This window comes from Siphateles boraxobius, unplaced genomic scaffold, assembly GCF_051911475.1.
Source record: "Siphateles boraxobius isolate OS27281-9 unplaced genomic scaffold, OSU_SipBor_1 75, whole genome shotgun sequence".
In the NCBI taxonomy this organism is placed as follows: Eukaryota; Metazoa; Chordata; class Actinopteri; order Cypriniformes; family Leuciscidae; genus Siphateles; species Siphateles boraxobius.
The window spans coordinates 1,017,905-1,036,781 of NW_027509203.1; the positions used below are offsets into that span (position 1 = coordinate 1,017,905).

Consider the following 18,877-nt stretch of genomic DNA (forward strand, 5'->3'; position numbering starts at 1 on the left):
AGCATAAATAGTAACGCAACGACTGCCATTGTTGATGGAAGGCTTGTTCGAGATGCATCGGAGCGGCATGGACTGATCGGAGCTGCTGTAGTGATTGGAGAGCATACGACTCCTTCTGCTTTTGGATCGCTCTCGCAGTTCGAGATTCACAGTGCCGAACCATCTCGAAGAAGCCTGGTGTGTTTGTGTGTGCCGTGCCAGCGTTGCTGGGCAACATGAGATGTATACAGTGACGTAAGATCTGGCTCTGTGATGGCTCTCTAGCCTGTGGAAAGGCAAACCGGTTCTTTGAAAGCTCGTCAGTCGAACCAACTTCAAACCGGCACTAGCTCTAGCTCTGAACCAGCACCTGGTTCTTGTTGGTGGAAAAGGGGTATCAGAGGCTCCTGGGCATATGGCATCTGCAGCCCGATTTAGTCGTCACGTCGACGTAACGTCTCCCGTTCCCTCCTACAGGGAATGAGTTAATTACCTTAGGTAACATGAAATAAGAATGAAAAATACTTCTTCAGCATTTATTAATCTTAGTTAATATTAATTTCAACATTTACTAATACGTTATTGAATCAAAAGTTGTATTAGTTAACATTAGTTTATGCACTGTGAACTAACATGGACAAACAATGAACAGCTGTATTTTTATTAACTAACATTAATAAACATTAACAAATACTGTAACATATGTATTGCTCATTGTTAGTTCATGTTGGTTAATAGATTAATTAATGTTAACTAATGAACATTATTGTAAAGTGTTACCGAATAACCTGATCTCCACATGAGTGTATAGTGAAAACAGATCCTACACTCGTCTAAAGTTGCTCTGTTCAGTGTTTCTTCAAGTTAAAGTTATGGCTTGTGTATGAATTATTTTTTATACATTATGAATAATAATACTTTGATTGCTTATCTTGTAGTTTGTGTGTGTGCGCAGCGTTGCTTGGCTCTTTCTGTAGGTTGGCTGTGTTATGCACTGGGTCACACACTACATTTCCCAGGTGAAAAAGACGTACTGTTAAATGTATTGAAAATGCATTAAAGTATATTTGTATTGTACTAAAAACATAGTCACGTACATTTTTAATACATTTAATAGTACGTCTTTTTCTCCTGGGTTGCCTAAAGCTTTCATTGTGTTATTCATTCAGCACATTTCCTGCTTACATTAATGACCGCTGTAAATCGGTTTAAGCTCAAATTCTAGCATGTACACCCTAGTAGAAAATGTATATACCAAAATGTATTTGAAATAAATTTATTTTATGCTAAGTATACTACAAATACATTTACATATTTATGTACTTAAAGGGGCATTCGGCAACTCTAGCTATTTATTCGCTGATTTTCACTTTTGTTGTTGCATGTTTTCTCAACGAGCTCCCCCTACAGCTGTGAGGCGTCTATTTCACAACAATGTCGTAAAAAAAGCTCACTTGCGGCCCCTCCTCCCCCTTTCTACCACTGCTCATGTGCATTTGTTATTAGCGAAGCCGGCCAACTTTATCGTGTGGAGTGTGTCTACCGAGGTGGGTAATACATCATACACATTGAGGGCAGCGTGTGTGTTAATGTCGAATTGCCGTAAAGCAGTTTGTGTTTCTCGCTCGTTCTCGCTTCTCACGAGACTTCCTATTTCCAACTTACCGGGACGTTAGTCCTCATGTTGCAAGGTTGGTTTTCCGCCTAGGAACGTTTGGGGGGAGCGGGGGAAGCCACCATTCTCACCAGAACAGGTTATTAAACCATCCAAATGATTTCTAAACGGTTTTATTAAGCTGAAATAGTTACCGAATGCCCCTTTAATATAAATACGATGCAATTGTACTTTTAGTATACTAAATTTGTATACTTAAAATCTGCTAAATTATTCCAACTAATTTTGTACTTAATATACGTTAGTTATCCAGAAATAGTGCTGAAGTTCAGCTAAAGATACTGAAGTATGTTTGATTGTGCCAAAGTGGAACTATTGCGAGTATACTTTAGTACACTTTAAATATTTTGCATTTAAAGACTGATATTATACAGAGATCATACTATCTTTACTAAGAGTGATGGTAAAACACATTTTAGGCTTAATATTAAGAAATGTGTATTGTGCAATAAAGAAGTACTCCAAATAATGTTTATTTATAATATTTATATCACTAAATCTCAAGCAATATATCAGTAAATAAGTAAATGGATTTTTAGTATACTTGGTATGAAATAAATGTATTTCAAATACATTTATAGTTTTTTTCACTAAGGCATGTATGCATACGCACATCAGTGATTACTTGTGATAATTGTAATGGTTTTCTGTGTTGTCAGGTTATTTTACCCAGATCTCCACACTGGCAGATGTTCAGGAGAATGTGATGGAGTATCTGCATGTGCTCAGTCGACCCAAGGTCATAGATCGAGAGCATGACATGGTGTGGACAGAAGCCTACGCCGACAACACTGTGAGTGATCTGACATTTTGATGTTTTATTGTGAGTGGGATCCACATATAAATCGTTTTTAACCCTTTGAACCCCATGCACACAGAAGAATGAATTGTGCATCCTAAAACATTTGTACTGGTTTAAATGATTAATGCAAACTCATAAAAATGTCATTCCACTACAGGTGGTTATATTTGATTTGCAGTTATTCCACTTATCACATTTTTAGGATTTTTAGGTTTTTATTCAAAAGATGCTCATATTTGTAGCACTTCTATCACACAAGGTGATTTACTAATTTTGTGGTAGTCAGTTTACTGGTATTTGGGCATTATTTAACACTGGTAAAAAGCAAGTATTAACCCACTTTGCACTTGACAGAACTGCATCTGTTCTTTAATTCGCGCATTCAAGTCAAGTCACCTTTAATTATACAGCGCTTTTTACAATACAGAGTGTTTCAAAGCAGCTTTACAGAGATAACAGGAAAATAATGCAACTAAGTGTGTTTCTAGAAGAAAATAGCATCACAGTCCAGCTTAAGTAAGCTCAGTGATGTTTCATTTCGGTTGTTAAAAAGTTATTAATTTAGTTCAGTACCATATATATAGCCGCTCTGGAATTAACCCTGATGTCATCGTCCAGCTCAGTTCAGTTCTCACATTTTTTGTGTCAATGCAGGAGATCAATAATATTGTTGAATTGCATTGTCATTTAATCACCTGCAGAACTTTCTGCTTCCATCAACACTAGCTTTCTGCTTTCTGTTTAGTAAAGCTCGAAGTATCTTTCTCGAAACATCCTAACCACTGAAACTTTGTAACAGTTTGGAAAGAATGTATTGAAGTAATATCGAACTGCAATGCAGTTAACAAATAACCTGTGTGTGACCCTGGACCACAAAATCAGTCATAAGTCATATCAGTCATATTTTGTACATTTCCAACTGTAAATATATAAAACATTTATTTTTGTGAGTGGATGCAGCAAAATCGAAAACAACTTTAAAGGGGATTTTCTCAATATTTAGATTTTTTTCCACCCTCAGATTCCAGATTTTCAAATAATTGTATCTCGGCCAAATATTTTCATATCCCAACAAACCATACATCAATGGAAAGCTTATTGATTCCGTTTAAGATGATGCATACATTTTAATTAAAAGAAATTGACCCTTATGACTGGTTTTGTGGTCCATGGTCACATTTTTGCTTTGAAAATGAACCGACAACTTGGAGAATCACAAGCTACGCTGTGGAAAACATAACCTGAGTTATTCCAAACGTCTGGAAAACGTCTCAGGTTACGTATGTAACCCTGGTTCCCTGATAGGGAACGAGACGCTGCGTTTGAGACGCGGTGGGAACGCTCTGCGTGATTACGTCGTGAAGCACGTGTAAAATCAGTCCAATGGAAGCCCGCTACGACATAGGTGACGTCATAGACCAGGAAACTATAAAGCAACCCTGAAATCAGACCGCGATAGCTTCTGAAAAACCTGAAGCAAGTCGATCAGGGCATGCAGGAAGTATGGCAGGCAAACGCAGCGTCTCGTTCCCTATCAGGGAACCAGGGTTACATACGTAACCTGAGACATTCCCTTTCGAGGGAACTCGAGCTGCGTTTGAGACGCGGTGGGAACCCTATACCCACTACGCCATAGTGACAAATGCCCGTTCTGTGTGAGGTCCTGCGCACACTAAGAAGCAAGCAACCTCGCCCCAGGAGTGGAGAGGTCAAGGTCATAAAACCTGACAAATGTATGCGGAGAGGACCATCCTGCGCATTACACACGTCAAGAAGGGAAACTCCCGAAATTAAGGCCATAGAGGCCGCCATACTCCGAGTAGAATGGGCCCGCACAGCCATAGGTGAAGGCTGTCCGGCCGCTTCATAAGCCAATGAAATAGCCTCGACTATCCATTTACTCATAACCTGCTTAGATGCAGGGTATCCTCTCTTGAGTGACCCAAAACAAACAAATAGTTGCTCAGATTTACGACACAGGGCAGCTCTGTGAACGTAGGCATCTAAAGCCCGGACTGGACATAACAGGTCAAGCTGTTCCTGGTCAGGGGTATTAAAGGGTGGAGGATAGAAGGCCTGCAGCACTATTGGGCCCCCAACATTCAGTGGGACCTTAGGAATATAACCCGGCCTGGGGTAGAGAAATGCCTTCACCATACCAGGTGCAAATTCCAGACATGAAGGAGCAACCGACAAAGCATGTAAATCACCAATTCTCTTGATAGATGAGATAGCAAGGAGAAATAAAGTCTTTAGAGTGAGGAACTTTTCAGAAACCTCCTCGATGGGCTCGAATGGAGCTAAAGCCAGACCCTCGAGTACAATGGCCAAGTCCCAAGTCGGTGCTCTAGCGTGCAGTGCAGGTCTCAACCTCAATGTACCACGGAGAAAGCGAGTAATTAGAGGGTTTCTCCCAATAGAAGTACCCCCCAGAGGGGTGTGGTAGGCAGATATAGCCGCCACGTAAACCTTTAGGGTGGAAAGGGATAACCTGGCCGAGAAACGGTCTTGCAGAAAATCAAGAACTGAACCAACAGGGCAGTTAACAGGATCTAACTGACGTTCAACACACCACGTGGTGAAAAGTTTCCATTTTAGCGCATACAGCCTTCTCGTGGAAGGAGCTCTGGATTGAAGAATGGTTTCTACAACATCGGTCGAAAGACCGGTGTCCCTGAACCTGGCCCCCTCAGAGGCCATGCCCACAGTTTCCACAACTCCGGCCGAGGGGGAAATATCGTGCCCCCGGCCTGAGACAGGAGGTCCACCCTGATTGGGATCTCCAAGGGGGAGCCGTCCAGAAAAGACACCAAGTCCGAGAACCAAACTCGGGTCGGCCAAGCAGACGAGCCCCTTCTCGGCGAACCCTCTCCAGAACCCCCGGAAGCAAAGATATCGGGGGAAAGGCGTACAGGTGCAGCCTCGGCCACACCTGCACCATACCATCCAGACCGAGAGGAGCTGGGTGCGTTGGAGAGAACCACATGGGACAATGGGTTGAATCTGATGATGCGAAAAGGTCTACCTGAGCACGACCAAACTTTTCCCACAGGAACTCCACCACTTCTGGGTGAAGTCTCCACTCCCCGGGCCTCAGCCCCTGTCTCGACAGAATATCTGCTCCCACATTCTGACGCCCCGGAATATATACCGCCTTGAGCGACAGTAACTTCCCCTGGGCCCATAGGAGGATCTGATGGGCCAATTTGCAAAGGTGACGTGACCTCAGACCCCCCTGATGGTTGATATAGGAGACCACCGAAGTGTTGTCTGTGCGGACCAACACGTGATGGCCTCTCAGGTCTGGCAGGAAATATTTGAGTGCTTGAAATACCGCCATCAACTCTAAACGATTTATGTGCCAGGAACATTGATGGTCCTGCCACAGACCTTGCGCCGAGCGGCCACTCATGACCGCCCCCCATCCCGTGAGGGAAGCATCCATCGAAAGCGTGGCGCGTCGACAAGGAGCCTCCAACACTGGGCCCTGGGCGAGGAACCAAGGTTTCTTCCACAAGGCCAAGGCACGAAGGCATAGCCCCGTGATCTTGATCTTGCGGAACGGATTTCCCCTCGGAGAAAACCCCTTGGTCCTGAGCCACCACTGCAGGGGTCTCATGTACAGAAGGCCAAAAGTAATAACGTTGGACGCAGCTGCCATGAGACCCAACAGTCTCTGAAACTGTTTCACAGTGAGTGACTGGCCTAGTTTCAAATTCTTTGCGGCTGTGAGAATCGCAGAAATACGAGCAGGAGACAGGCGTGCCTGCATTGTGGTCGAATCCCAAATTACACCTAGAAAAGTGGTCCTCTGAGCAGGGAGGAGCACACTCTTTTTGGTGTTAAGCCGCAACCCCAAACTCTTTATGTGGGACAGAACAGCATCTCGATGCTGAACTGCCACCTGCTCTGACTGAGCTAAAATCAACCAATCGTCGATGTAATTTAATACGCGGATGCCCTGGAGTCTCAACGGAGCCAGAGCTGCATCCACGCATTTTGTAAAAGTGCGGGGAGATAAACCTAGGCCAAATGGAAGAACCCGATATTGGTATGCTTCGCCCCCGAAAGCGAACCTCAGGAACCTCCTGTGATGAGGATGGATAGATACATGGAAGTACGCGTCCTTCAAGTCTATTGTGACAAACCAGCCCTCGGACTGAATCTGTGATACAATCTGTTTGAGTGTAAGCATTCTGAACTTGAGTTTCTGAACCCTGCTGTTTAACTGGCGCAGGTCTAGAATAGGACGCAGCCCTTTTTCCATCCTTCTTTGGAACAATGAAGTAACGGCTATAAAACCCTGACTCTCTGCTGGGAGGAGAAACCCTTTCTATAGCTCCCTTTCGAAGAAGTGTCAGTACTTCTTGCTCCATTACCAGAGCCTGCTGTGAGTCCACCACCGTGGGGAGGACTCCTTGAAATCTGGGCGGACGAGAACCGAGCTGAATTCTGTAACCCTTTTCTATTATGTGCAGGACCCATAGAGAAATATTTGGCAGAAGTTTCCACGCTGCCAGAAATTCCGATAAGGGAACCAGTCTCTCGAGACTGGCCTCTGGATTTGATTGAACAAACATTTCGGTGCCCTGAAGCGGCGAACCGGCAGGGAACAACCGAACTGACCATTCTACAACCCTCCTCAGAGGATTGCACGGGGACTCTGACACCTTGGCGCCCTGAAGCGGCGAACCGGCAGGGAACAACCGAACTGGCAGCGCTGCGACCCTCCTCAGAGAGTCGCACCCCAGAGGGCGCCGTTAGGAGGAACGATTTCTCAAAACCGTCCCTCTTTTTTTTTTTTTTTTCATTCGACAGGACTTCTTGTCTAAGCTTTATTAGAGATGACGACAGTCCTCAGATCTTGCCTACCTCTAACTAGCTTAGTTCCTACGACCCTCCTCGGAGGATCCTAGGAAAAAGCAGGCACCTCGGCACCCTGAAACGGCGAACCGGCAGGGAGACCTAACTGACTGCTCTATGACCCTCCTCGGAGGATCGAATGGGGACGCTGACACCTCGGTGCCCTGAACGGCGAACCGGCAGGGAACAACCGAACTGGCAGCGCTGCGACCCTCCTCAGAGAGTCGCACCCCAGAGGGCGCCGTTAGGAGAAACGATTTCTCAAAACCGTCCCTCTTTTTTTTTTTTTTTTCATTCGACAGGACTTCTTGTCTAAGCTTTATTAGAGATGACGACAGTCCTCAGATCTTGCCTACCTCTAACTAGCTTAGTTCCTACGACCCTCCTCGGAGGATCCTAGGAAAAAGCAGGCACCTCGGCACCCTGAAACGGCGAACCGGCAGGGAGACCTAACTGACTGCTCTATGACCCTCCTCGGAGGATCGAATGGGGACGCTGACACCTCGGTGCCCTGAACGGCGAACCGGCAGGGAACAACCGAACTGGCAGCGCTGCGACCCTCCTCAGAGAGTCGCACCCCAGAGGGCGCCGAGGAGAAACGATTTCTCAAAACCGTCCCTCTTTTTTTTTTTTTTTTTCATTCGACAGGACTTCTTGTCTAAGCTTTATTAGAGATGACGACAGTCCTCAGATCTTGCCTACCTCTAACTAGCTTAGTTCCTACGACCCTCCTCGGAGGATCCTAGGAAAAAGCAGGCAACTCGGCACCCTGAAACGGCGAACCGGCAGGGAGACCGAACTGACTGCTCTACGACCCTCCTCGGAGGATCGTATGGGGACGCTGACACCTCGGTGCCCTGAACGGCGAACCAGCAGGGAACAACCGAACTGGCAGCGCTGCGACCCTCCTCAGAGAGTCGCACCCCAGAGGGCGCCGAGGAGAAACGATTTCTCAAAACCGTCCCTACCCCGGAGGGGACCACCCTTAGAAGCCTGATAGCCTCGGCATCAGGTCTTCTTCTTTGTACTCTATGCCAGTTTCAGGAACATAGATTGGTGAGGAAGAAACCTCTGGAACGCCGCTGAAAGTTTTAGTTTTCTTGAAAGCGGAGCGTCCAGAAGAACAGACAATTTTATCTTTCTTTTTCTTTATTTTTATATCAGAAAAACGTATACATATAAACATATATATATATATATATATATATATATATATATATACAGTATTCTCGAATAGAGTCAATGCTGACATCCTCACATTCATCTATGTCCTTAAATACTTTACCCACCAGTACTGCCTAATAAAATGTATTTATTATTAAAGATGGCTGGTGGGTAACGTCAGGGTTAAAAATGATGACGCCGACTCAGGAGAGAGAAAGCTCACAAGCGTCTCTATAATCCAAGGCACTGTCATACCATGATACTTAATACCATAACATTACTCTAGTTAGACGTTTGGGTATTAAACACATAAAATAGAAACCGGTTTATTCCACGATCTCGACACCTCAGTGTGGAGATAGGGAAAAACCAGTAGTCCCCGACGAGGAGGCTGAGATACAGAGTTTTCCTGTTTTTTTAGATATATTTCATCTAATAAACTCTTTTTATTTTCACTCTCATAATGTTCAGCTGTCCAGTAAATATTTAACTAGCAACAGCATTAGAAAAGCCTCCTTTTAAAAGCTCCTCTTTATTCAACAGAGTTATGAGCTGCCTATTTATTGAAAAATCAAACATCTGCCTTTTTCTTAATATTTTTATTTGTTTTGTTCACTTTTTCTTAACAAAACACAAACGATACCAATTCCTCAGAACTGGATATCGCAGCACACTGGATCTGCAGGTGAAAGCTGAGATAGGGCGGGGCCCGTCCCAACCCACGCTGTCAGATCCGATTTCGAACCCCAAAATGCGAGTCGCCGCCGTGTCTAGGCAACAGCGGGACCCGCGCGGGGAGCGCAAACCGTACCGTCCTCCTCAAAGAACGATCGGCGAGAGCGGAGCGTCTTCATAGATAGACTCATACAATGCTCACAATCAGCCCCCTCGAGGACTGACTGAGCATGCTCCACTCCCAAACAAGCAACACAAAGGTGATGTGTGTGTCCCCACCCGTATATAACGAGGGCAGGGAACAACACACCGTCTATAATCTTGCTTGCTCGCCATAATAATGATAGATATATTGGGCTTGACAGACAACAATAAATAGACAAGGACAGATATACAGAGAGGGCTTGCTGAAGGTGCAGAAGCTATCGCGGTCTGATTTCAGGGTTGCTTTATAGTTTCCTGGTCTATGACGTCACCTATGTCGTAGCGGGCTTCCATTGGACTGATTTTACACGTGCTTCACGACGTAATCACGCAGAGCGTTCCCACCGCGTCTCAAACACAGCTCGAGTTCCCTTGAAAGGGAACCTCATGTTCTGGACATTACAGACCAAACCCAATGACATTTACATCAATAGGTGATTCAGATCCAGGCACTGCTTTCAGTAGTAAAGACGAGCAGTAATATGTGTGTGTGTTTACACTCATTTGATGGTAATTTGTGTTTTGTCTTTGTAGCGTCCACAGGCTCAAAAGGTAAAGGTCTGATTTTGATTTAATGGTGTTTCTACATTAACCCATTGAGTGTGTCTGCTTTATGCTATATTGTGTGCAGTGCAGTTTGGACAAGTTTTCATTCTCTTTTGATTTTTCATGAAAGTGGTGTTGTGTAGTCTGTGTCACACTGCCATATAACATATTTCACAGTCATCTGTGTATTTTGGAGGATCTGCTTTCTCTGTAGTGTTGAGTCCAGTCTTTGTACATTTGTGGAAGAGACAAGAGATGTCTTGACCCTATAGTTTCTTTACTTTACACATACTGGTCACCTGGCTTAAATAAACCATAAGATTCTGTTGCTGATGTACAACATTCTTAACAATGCCTGGAATCTGGATGTTAATTCATCAGAAACCAATCAGCTCACTATAAAGATAACGATGTGATCGCTTACAAATTGAGTTCACTAGAGTTTCAGAACAGAACTTAGTGTTCATGAAAGTGTACTCTCTTTAAGTACACTTCAGTAGCCTTTTCATTAATATTTTATTATCTGCAAGTACAGGTTTTTCTTAAATACACATTAAAGATTTGAAATGAACAACAAGTGCACATTCAATACAACTAAGCACACTTATTTTCCCCTGGGTGGTAAGCTCTGATAAAGGCCACGAAACTGCTGTTTTAAATGCATATTAAGCATCGGCCAACTATATGATCCAGAAGGGCTTCAGTGACAGATCTGATGACGAGTGTTTTATTCACTATCACTCTTACCGTGAGTGTTTGGATGAGGCTCTGAGTGTGTGTAGGATTCTCTGAATCTGAGCTATTGTCAGCATGATCCTTCATCATTGTATAGCCCCTTTACTCCTGTAGACACTGAGAGAGCAGAGTAAATAAGGGAAGGAGATATACAGCACAGTTTCAGCTGTTTATCTGATCCTTCGTTCATTGCCCCACTTCTGACTTCTTGTGAGAATGTATGTTTGTGACTTTTTTTACAGATCATGAACTCATCAAATGAGTGTTTGTGAATGTGAGTTGTGCATGAATCGTGCATCTGCATGTGTGTTGCTGCCATCAGGGAGAAAGTAGGCTGTGACGTTTGTGATCTAGATGCAGATGATGAAGCTCTTCTTCAGTCTCTGGCAGCTGAGCACATCTCTCCACACCTGAGCATCAACTCACATGATCACTCGTGCACATGAGCATTACCCTTTTATTTCAGAGACTTTTACAGATTTACCATTATTCATCTGAAGTTTTCGTAGTCTATTGATTGTGTTGACTATTTATTGGTGCAGTGTTCCTTCAGGAACCTTCTGGAAATTGTCTTTTTTTAGAAATTGTCTAATTTAAAAACACATGATCAATCTAAGAGGAGCTCACATAATATACGAACAGCATTTTATGCAAATGTATTTAATGTTATGTCTTTAAAAGATACTGTATTTAGATTTTTTTTAAACATTTGGTAAAAGGGGAATTCTGGGGGAAGATTTCTTCTAAGCGAATGTGAAGGGTGAGCACAGAATGATACGATTTTAAGGATGTTGACCGCTAAGTTCATCACACATTTTTAGGGCAGCTGAAATTAAAAAAAGGGTCAAGCAACAACAGGGTCTTGGCTAGATGGTGTTTACAAACCTTAAATATACTGCACTAGGTAGTTTCCAGGTGAAAATCCCACTCAGAGGCACTAAAAGTCTAGTAACAAAACAAGTGGTTATTACAATGAAAGAAAAATATTAACAAATAATGGTTACATGAATAAATGTAGTGATTTTACTTTAGCCCATCCAAGGACACTAAGTAATGTAGAGATCGGTACTCAAGTCACCGCTGAAATTGTGATTTTTGACTCAGACGTAACTTGAGGTGTGGTTACGAGTATATCAGACGTAACTTGAGGTTTGGTTACGAGTATATCAGACGTAACTTGAGGTTTGGTTACGAGTATATCAGACGTAACTTGAGGTGTGGTTACGAGTAACTTGCGGTGTGGTTACGAATATATCAGACGTAACTTGAGGTTTGGTTACGAGTATATCAGACGTAACTTGAGGTTAGGTTACGAGTATATCAGACGTAACTTGAGATGTGGTTACGAATATATCAGACGTAACATCAGACGTAACTTGAGGTGTGGTTATGAGTATATCAGACGTAACTTGTGGTGTGGTTATGAGTATATCAGAGGTAACTTGAGGTGTGGTTATGAGTATATCAGACGTAACTTGTGGTGTGGTTACGGGTATATCAGACGTAACTTGAGGTTTGGTTACGAGTATATCAGACGTAACTTGAGGTGTGGTTACGAGTAACTTGAGGTGTGGTTACAAATATATCATACGTAACTTGAGGTTTGGTTACGAGTATATCAGACGTAACTTGAGGTGTGGTTACGAGTATATCAGACGTAACTTGAGGTTTGGTTACGAGTATATCAGACGTAACTTGAGGTGTGGTTACGAGTAACTTGAGGTGTGGTTACGAATATATCAAATTAACATGAGGTGTGGTTACGAGTATATCAGACATAACTTGTGTTGTGGTTATGAGTATATCAGATGTAACTTGTGTTATGGTTATGAGTATATCAGAGGTAACTTGAGGTGTGGTTATGAGTATATCAGACGTAACTTGAGGTGTGGTTATGAGTATATCAGACATAACTTGTGGTGTGGTTATGAGTATATCAGACGTAACTTGTGGTGTGGTTATGGGTATATCAGACATAACTTGAGGTGTGGTTATGAGTATATCAGACATAACTTGTGGTGTGGTTAGGAGTATATCAGACGCAACTTGAGGTGTGGTTATGAGTATATCAGACGTAACTTGAGGTGTGGTTATGAGTATATCAGACGTAACTTGAGGTGTGGTTACGAATATATCAGACGTAACTTGAGGTTTGGTTACGAGTATATCAGACGTAACTTGAGGTGTGGTTACGAGTAACTTGAGGTGTGGTTACGAATATATCAAATTAACATGAGGTGTGGTTACGAGTATATCAGACATAACTTGTGTTGTGGTTATGAGTATATCAGATGAACGTCTCGGTTACGTATGTAACCCTAGTTCCCTGATAGGGAACGAGACGCTGCGTCAAACGCTGCGGGAACGCCCCTGCGTTGTGCGTCATGAAGCACGTATGGAATCAGCCCAATGGAGAGATGAAACGTCATAGGCGGGTGACGTCATCGACCAGGAAACTATAAAGCACCCCAAAAACACAAGCGCATTAGCTTCTGATAGGCTTGAAGGAAGCGCTAACGGGAGTGCCGGGAGTATGGCGGAGCGACGCAGCGTCTCGTTCCCTATCAGGGAACTAGGGTTACATACGTAACCGAGACGTTCCCTTTCAAGGGAACTTCGAGCTGCGTCAAACGCTGCGGGAACGCGAATACCCACGTCGCCATAGGACCAAATGACCGTCATGTGAGACTAGCGCACAGAGGACGAGAGCACCTGTGCCCCAGGGGTAGAGCTTAAGTCTAGGTCATAGAACTTAATAAAAGTATGCGGTGAAGACCATCCAGCCGCATCACAAACATCACTCAGGGAAACCCCCGACAAAAGAGCTTTAGAAGCAGCCATACTCCTGGTAGAGTGAGCTCGGACAACCAAAGGTGAAGGCTGGCCAGCCGACTCATAAGCAAGTGAGATAGCCTCAACCACCCACTTGCTCATTCTCTGTTTAGACGCCGGACACCCTTTCCTGGGTGGCCCGAAACATACAAAAAGTTGTTCTGATTTCCTCCACAGGGCAGCTCTGTGGACATAAGCGTCTAATGCCCTAACAGGGCAGAGTGAATTAAGTTTCTCCTGGTCCGATGACATAAATGGAGGAGGACAGAAAGCCTGCAGAACCGTAGGTCTAACAATATTAGTAGGAACCTTAGGAACGTAACCTGGTCTAGGATGCAGAAAAGCTTTAACCATGCCAGGTGCAAATTCCAGGCACGAGGGTGAAACCGACAGAGCCTGCAAATCTCCGATTCTTTTTAGTGAAGAGATAGCAAGCAAAAAGATAGTCTTAAAAGTGAGAAACTTCTCGGGAACTTCTTCGATAGGCTCAAAAGGAGCTAGGGAAAGACCTTCTAATACAATGGCCAGATCCCAAGTCGGCACCCTCGTACGAACTGCTGGCCTCAGCCTCAAAGTGCCACGGAGGAAACGAGTTATAAGCGGGTGTCTCCCAAGAGAAACTCCACTGAAAGGGACGTGGTAAGCAGCTAGTGCCGCCACATACACCTTTAGTGTGGAGGGGGATAACCCTGTGGAGAAGCGCTCCTGCAGGAATTCCAGCACTGCACCCACTGGGCAGTTAACTGGGTCCTGCAGGTGTTCTCCACACCAAGAAGTGAAAAGTTTCCACTTCAAGGCATAAAGCTTCCTCGTGGATGGAGCTCTGGAGTTAAGAACGGTCTCAACAACCTCGGTTGAGAGACCGGAGTCTATGAGCTGGGCCCCCTCAGAGGCCAAGCCCACAGTTTCCACAATTCTGGGCGGGGGTGAAGTATCGTGCCCCCCGCCTGGGAGAGTAGATCCCTCCTGACCGGGAGCTCCAAAGGAGAACCGTCCAGGAGAGAAATCAGGTCCGCAAACCATACTCGGGCCGGCCAGAACGGGGCTACTAGTAGTAGACTGACCCCGTCCCGGCGGACCCTCTCCAGAACTCCTGGTAACAGAGCAATCGGGGGAAAGGCGTACAGACGTGACCTCGGCCACGGCTGCACCATAGCATCCAACCCCAGGGGGGCTGGAAGAGTGATGGAGAACCACCGATGACAATGAGTGGTCTCCTTGGAAGCGAATAGGTCCACCTCGGCGCGACCGAAACTCAACCAAAGGAGCTCCACCACCTCGGGGTGGAGTCTCCATTCCCCTGGCCTCGGCCCCTGCCTCGACAGGGAGTCTGCTACCACATTCAAATACCCAGGGAGATACATTGCTCTCAGAGATAGTAGCTTCCCTTGGGACCACAGGAGGATCTGACGGGCCAACTTGTAAAGCCGGCGAGACCGCAGGCCCCCCTGATGATTTATATAAGAGACCACCGACGTGTTGTCTGATTGAACTAACACATGATGGCCTCTCAGGTCTGTTAGGAAGTGTTTCAGAGCCTGAAACACAGCCAACATCTCTAGACAATTTATGTGCCACGAAAGATGATGATCCTGCCACAGACCTTGGGCTGGGCGACCACTCATGACCGCCCCCCACCCTGTGAGGGAAGCATCCGTCGTTAGCGTTATGCGACGACAAAGAGCCCCCAGCACAGGACCTTTGGATAGGAACCAAGTTTCTCTCCACATGACCAGAGCACGAAGGCAGCGCCGCGTGACTTTGAACGTGCGGAGCGGATTTCCCCTCGGGGAGAATCCCTTGGTCCTGAGCCACCACTGTAGCGGTCTCATGTACAACAGGCCGCAAGGTATAACGTTGGACGCTGCTGCCATCAGACCCAACAGTCTCTGAAACTGCTTGACAGTGAGTAGCTGGCCTAGCTTCACTTGTTTCACAGCTGAGAGAATCGAAGCGATGCGGGTCGGAGAGAGTCGCGCCCGTATCGATACCGAATCCCAAACGACACCCAGAAAAGTGGTCTTCTGGGAAGGAGATAATACACTTTTCTTTGCGTTCAGCCTCAACCCCAACTTTCTGATATGAGCGAGGACGACATCTCGATGCCGAACCGCCATCTGCTCGGTCTGAGCTAAAATCAACCAATCGTCGATGTAATTGAGAATACGAATGCCCTGAAGCCTCAGAGGCACTAGTGCTGCATCCATGCATTTCGTGAAAGTGCGGGGAGATAAAGCTAGGCCAAACGGAAGAACCCTGTACTGGTACGCCTCGCCCCCGAAGGCGAACCTCAGGAACTTCCTGTGTTGTGGAAGGATGGACACATGGAAGTATGCGTCCTTCAGATCTATCGTGACAAACCAGTCCTCGGACCTGATTTGAGACACGATCTGCTTGATAGTGAGCATCTTGAATTTTAGCTTCCCTACCGAGCGATTCAATATGCGCAGGTCTAAAATTGGACGCAACCCCCCATCCTTCTTTGGAACGATGAAATATCGGCTGTAATAACCTGACTCCAAACTGGGAGGAGGAACCCGTTCTATAGCCTCTTTTTGAAGGAGCGTTTTCACCTCTTGTTCCAATACCAGAGCCTGCTCGGGGCCCACCACTGTGTGCAGAACCCCTCTGAATTTTGGTGGACGACACCTGAACTGGATAGCATTACCCTTTTCTACTGTCTGCAGGACCCAATGAGATATTTTTGGAAGGCTTTTCCACTCTGCCAGAAATTCTACTAAGGGTACCAGCCTCTCGAGACTGGCCTCTGGTGTAACTTGAGCAGCAGACGCAGCGCCCTGTAACGGCGCACCGGCAGGGAACAACTGGTCTGACCGCTCTGAGACCCTCCTCAGAGGGAGCGAGCGTCCCTCGGGAAAGCGCTCGCTGGGATCGTCTGTGCCCCGGCATAAAGGCGGGGTTGGCAGAACGAGCCCCTGAGGGCACCGAGGAGGAATGGGCACCGTAAAAAGAGGTGAACACCTTTCCGCCTCGGTGGGGACCACCCTCAGCATCCTGAACGGCTTGGCGTCAGGACTTCTTCTTAGCCGAAGCCTTCTTAGCCAATATAACTGTCCTCAGATCAGTTCTACTGGGAGAAGGCTTCGGCTGAGAGTGTCGCGGCTGAGCCCACTGTCCAGCAGGGGGAGCACGAGACGCGACACTCTGCCTCTGCTGCGCTCTATGTGATGAGCTCGAAGACGGCCGGGGCTGCTCCCGCCCAGCAGCCCCAGGGACATGAACTTTAAGGGGAAGAAACTTTTTAAAAGCTGCAGTTTGTTTCTTTTCTTCTTGGAATTTATCGATAACTGAATTCACAGCATCACCAAACAACCCCATGGGAGAAAGAGGAGCATCTAAAAGAAAAGCTTTTTCTCTCTCTTTAATATTAGTCTGATTTAACCACAAATGTCTTTCTGCGGCCACCAGAGCTGCCATAGAACGACCCATTAATTTGGCCGATTCTCTGGTGGCACGCAGGGATAAATCAGCAGCCTGACGCAGTTCGCGAACTACGTCAGTACTGACCTCCTCACTCTCAGTCATGTCCCTTAGCAGATCAGCCTGGTATGCCTGCAAGATTGACATAGTATGCAGACATGACGCAGCCTGACCTGCTGCCGAATATGCTTTACCCACCAAAGCCGAAGTGTTTCTTAAAGGCTTGGTGGGTAATGCCGGTGCCTTAAAAGATGATGCTGCTTCGGGGGAGAGATGGCTCGCAAGCGTCTCTTCCACACGAGGCAAAGCACCATAACCATGAGCCTTGGCTCCCATAATATTAGCGTATGTTGAAGTCTGGAGACTAAACACTCTATATGACACCGGTTTTCTCCATGATTTCGACACCTCGGTGTGGAGATCATGGAAAAACGGCAGGCACCGGCGTGGAGGCTGCACACGTGACGGCAAAAATCTCTCATCCAACTTTGATTTAGAAACAGACTCCTGTCTAGTCACTGGCCATTCAATATTAAGTTTTTCAACAGCTCTTGTTAACACCTCCATAAGCTCATCACTCTCAGGAGTGTGGGGTGGCGAATCCTCCACATCTCCCTCAACACTAACAACATCAAGTTCCTCAGAACTGGATAGCTGCAGCATTGGTGCCTCAGCCCGAGCGGAAGAAACCGCAGCGCGTGCTTCCGAACCCGGGACTGAGGCACTGGATCTCACAGGTGAAGGGAGAGATAAGGCAGAGCCCGTCTCAAACGGGAGTGGTTATGTGTATATCAGACGTAACTTGAGGTGTGGTTACGAGTATATCAGACGTAACTTGAGGTTTGGTTACGAGTATATCAGACGTAACTTGAGGTGTGGTTACAAGTATATCAGACGTAACTTGAGGTTTGGTTACGAGTATATCAGACGTAACTTGAGGTGTGGTTATGAATATATCAGACGTAACTTGAGGTTTGGTTACGAGTATATCAGACGTAACTTGAGGTGTGGTTACGAGTATATCAGACGTAACTTGAGGTGTGGTTACGAGTATATCAGACGTAACTTGAGGTGTGGTTACGAGTAACTTGAGGTGTGGTTACGAATATATCAAATTAACATGAGGTGTGGTTACGAGTATATCAGACATAACTTGTGTTGTGGTTATGAGTATATCAGATGTAACTTGTGTTATGGTTATGAGTATATCAGATGTAACTTGTGTTGTGGTTATGAGTATATCAGATGCAACTTGCAGTGTGGTTATGAGTATATCAGATGTAACTTGAGGTGTGGTTATGAGTATATCAGACATAACTTGTGGTGTGGTTATGAGTATATCAGACGTAACTTGTGGTGTAGTTATGAGTATATCAGACATAACTTGAGGTGTGGTTATGAGTATATCAGACATAACTTGAGTTGTGGTTATGAGTATATCAGATGCAACTTGCAGTGTGGTTATGAGTATATCAGATGTAACTTGAGGTGTGGTTATGAGTATATCAGACATAACTTGTGGTGTGGTTATGAGTATATCAGACGTAACTTGTGGTGTAGTTATGAGTATATCAGACATAACTTGAGGTGTGGTTATGAGTATATCAGACATAACTTGAGGTGTGGTTATGAGTATATCAGACATAACTTGTGGTGTGGTTATGAGTATATCAGACGTAACTTGAGGTGTGGTTATGAGCATATCAGACGTAACTTGAGGTGTGGTTCTGAGTATATCAGACGTAACTTGTGGTGTGGTTCTGAGTATATCAGACGTAACTTGAGGTGTGGTTATGAGTATATCAGACATAACTTGAGGTGTGGTTATGAGTATATCAGACATAACTAGTGGTGTGGTTATGAGTATATCAGACGTAACTTGAGGTGTGGTTATGAGTATATCAGACATAACTTGTGGTGTGGTTATGAGTATATCAGACATAACTTGAGGTGTGGTTATG

At 45.3% G+C, this 18,877-nt stretch overlaps 1 protein-coding gene across 2 annotated transcripts in view; it reads left to right on the forward strand.

Moving 5' to 3' along the window:
- The window catches only part of cacna2d3a (calcium channel, voltage-dependent, alpha 2/delta subunit 3a), a 230,712-nt gene that overhangs the window by 99,702 nt on the left and 112,133 nt on the right, over window positions 1–18,877 (forward strand). Inside the window, exons 13-14 of one of the 2 annotated variants that reach the window (XM_077217632.1) lie at window positions 2,314–2,447; window positions 9,897–9,914. In XM_077217632.1, the coding sequence (XP_077073747.1) occupies window positions 2,314–2,447; window positions 9,897–9,914 (152 nt within the window). The remainder of the gene's footprint in view (window positions 1–2,313; window positions 2,448–9,896; window positions 9,915–18,877) is intronic. The other variant, XM_077217633.1, reaches the window with a different exon arrangement.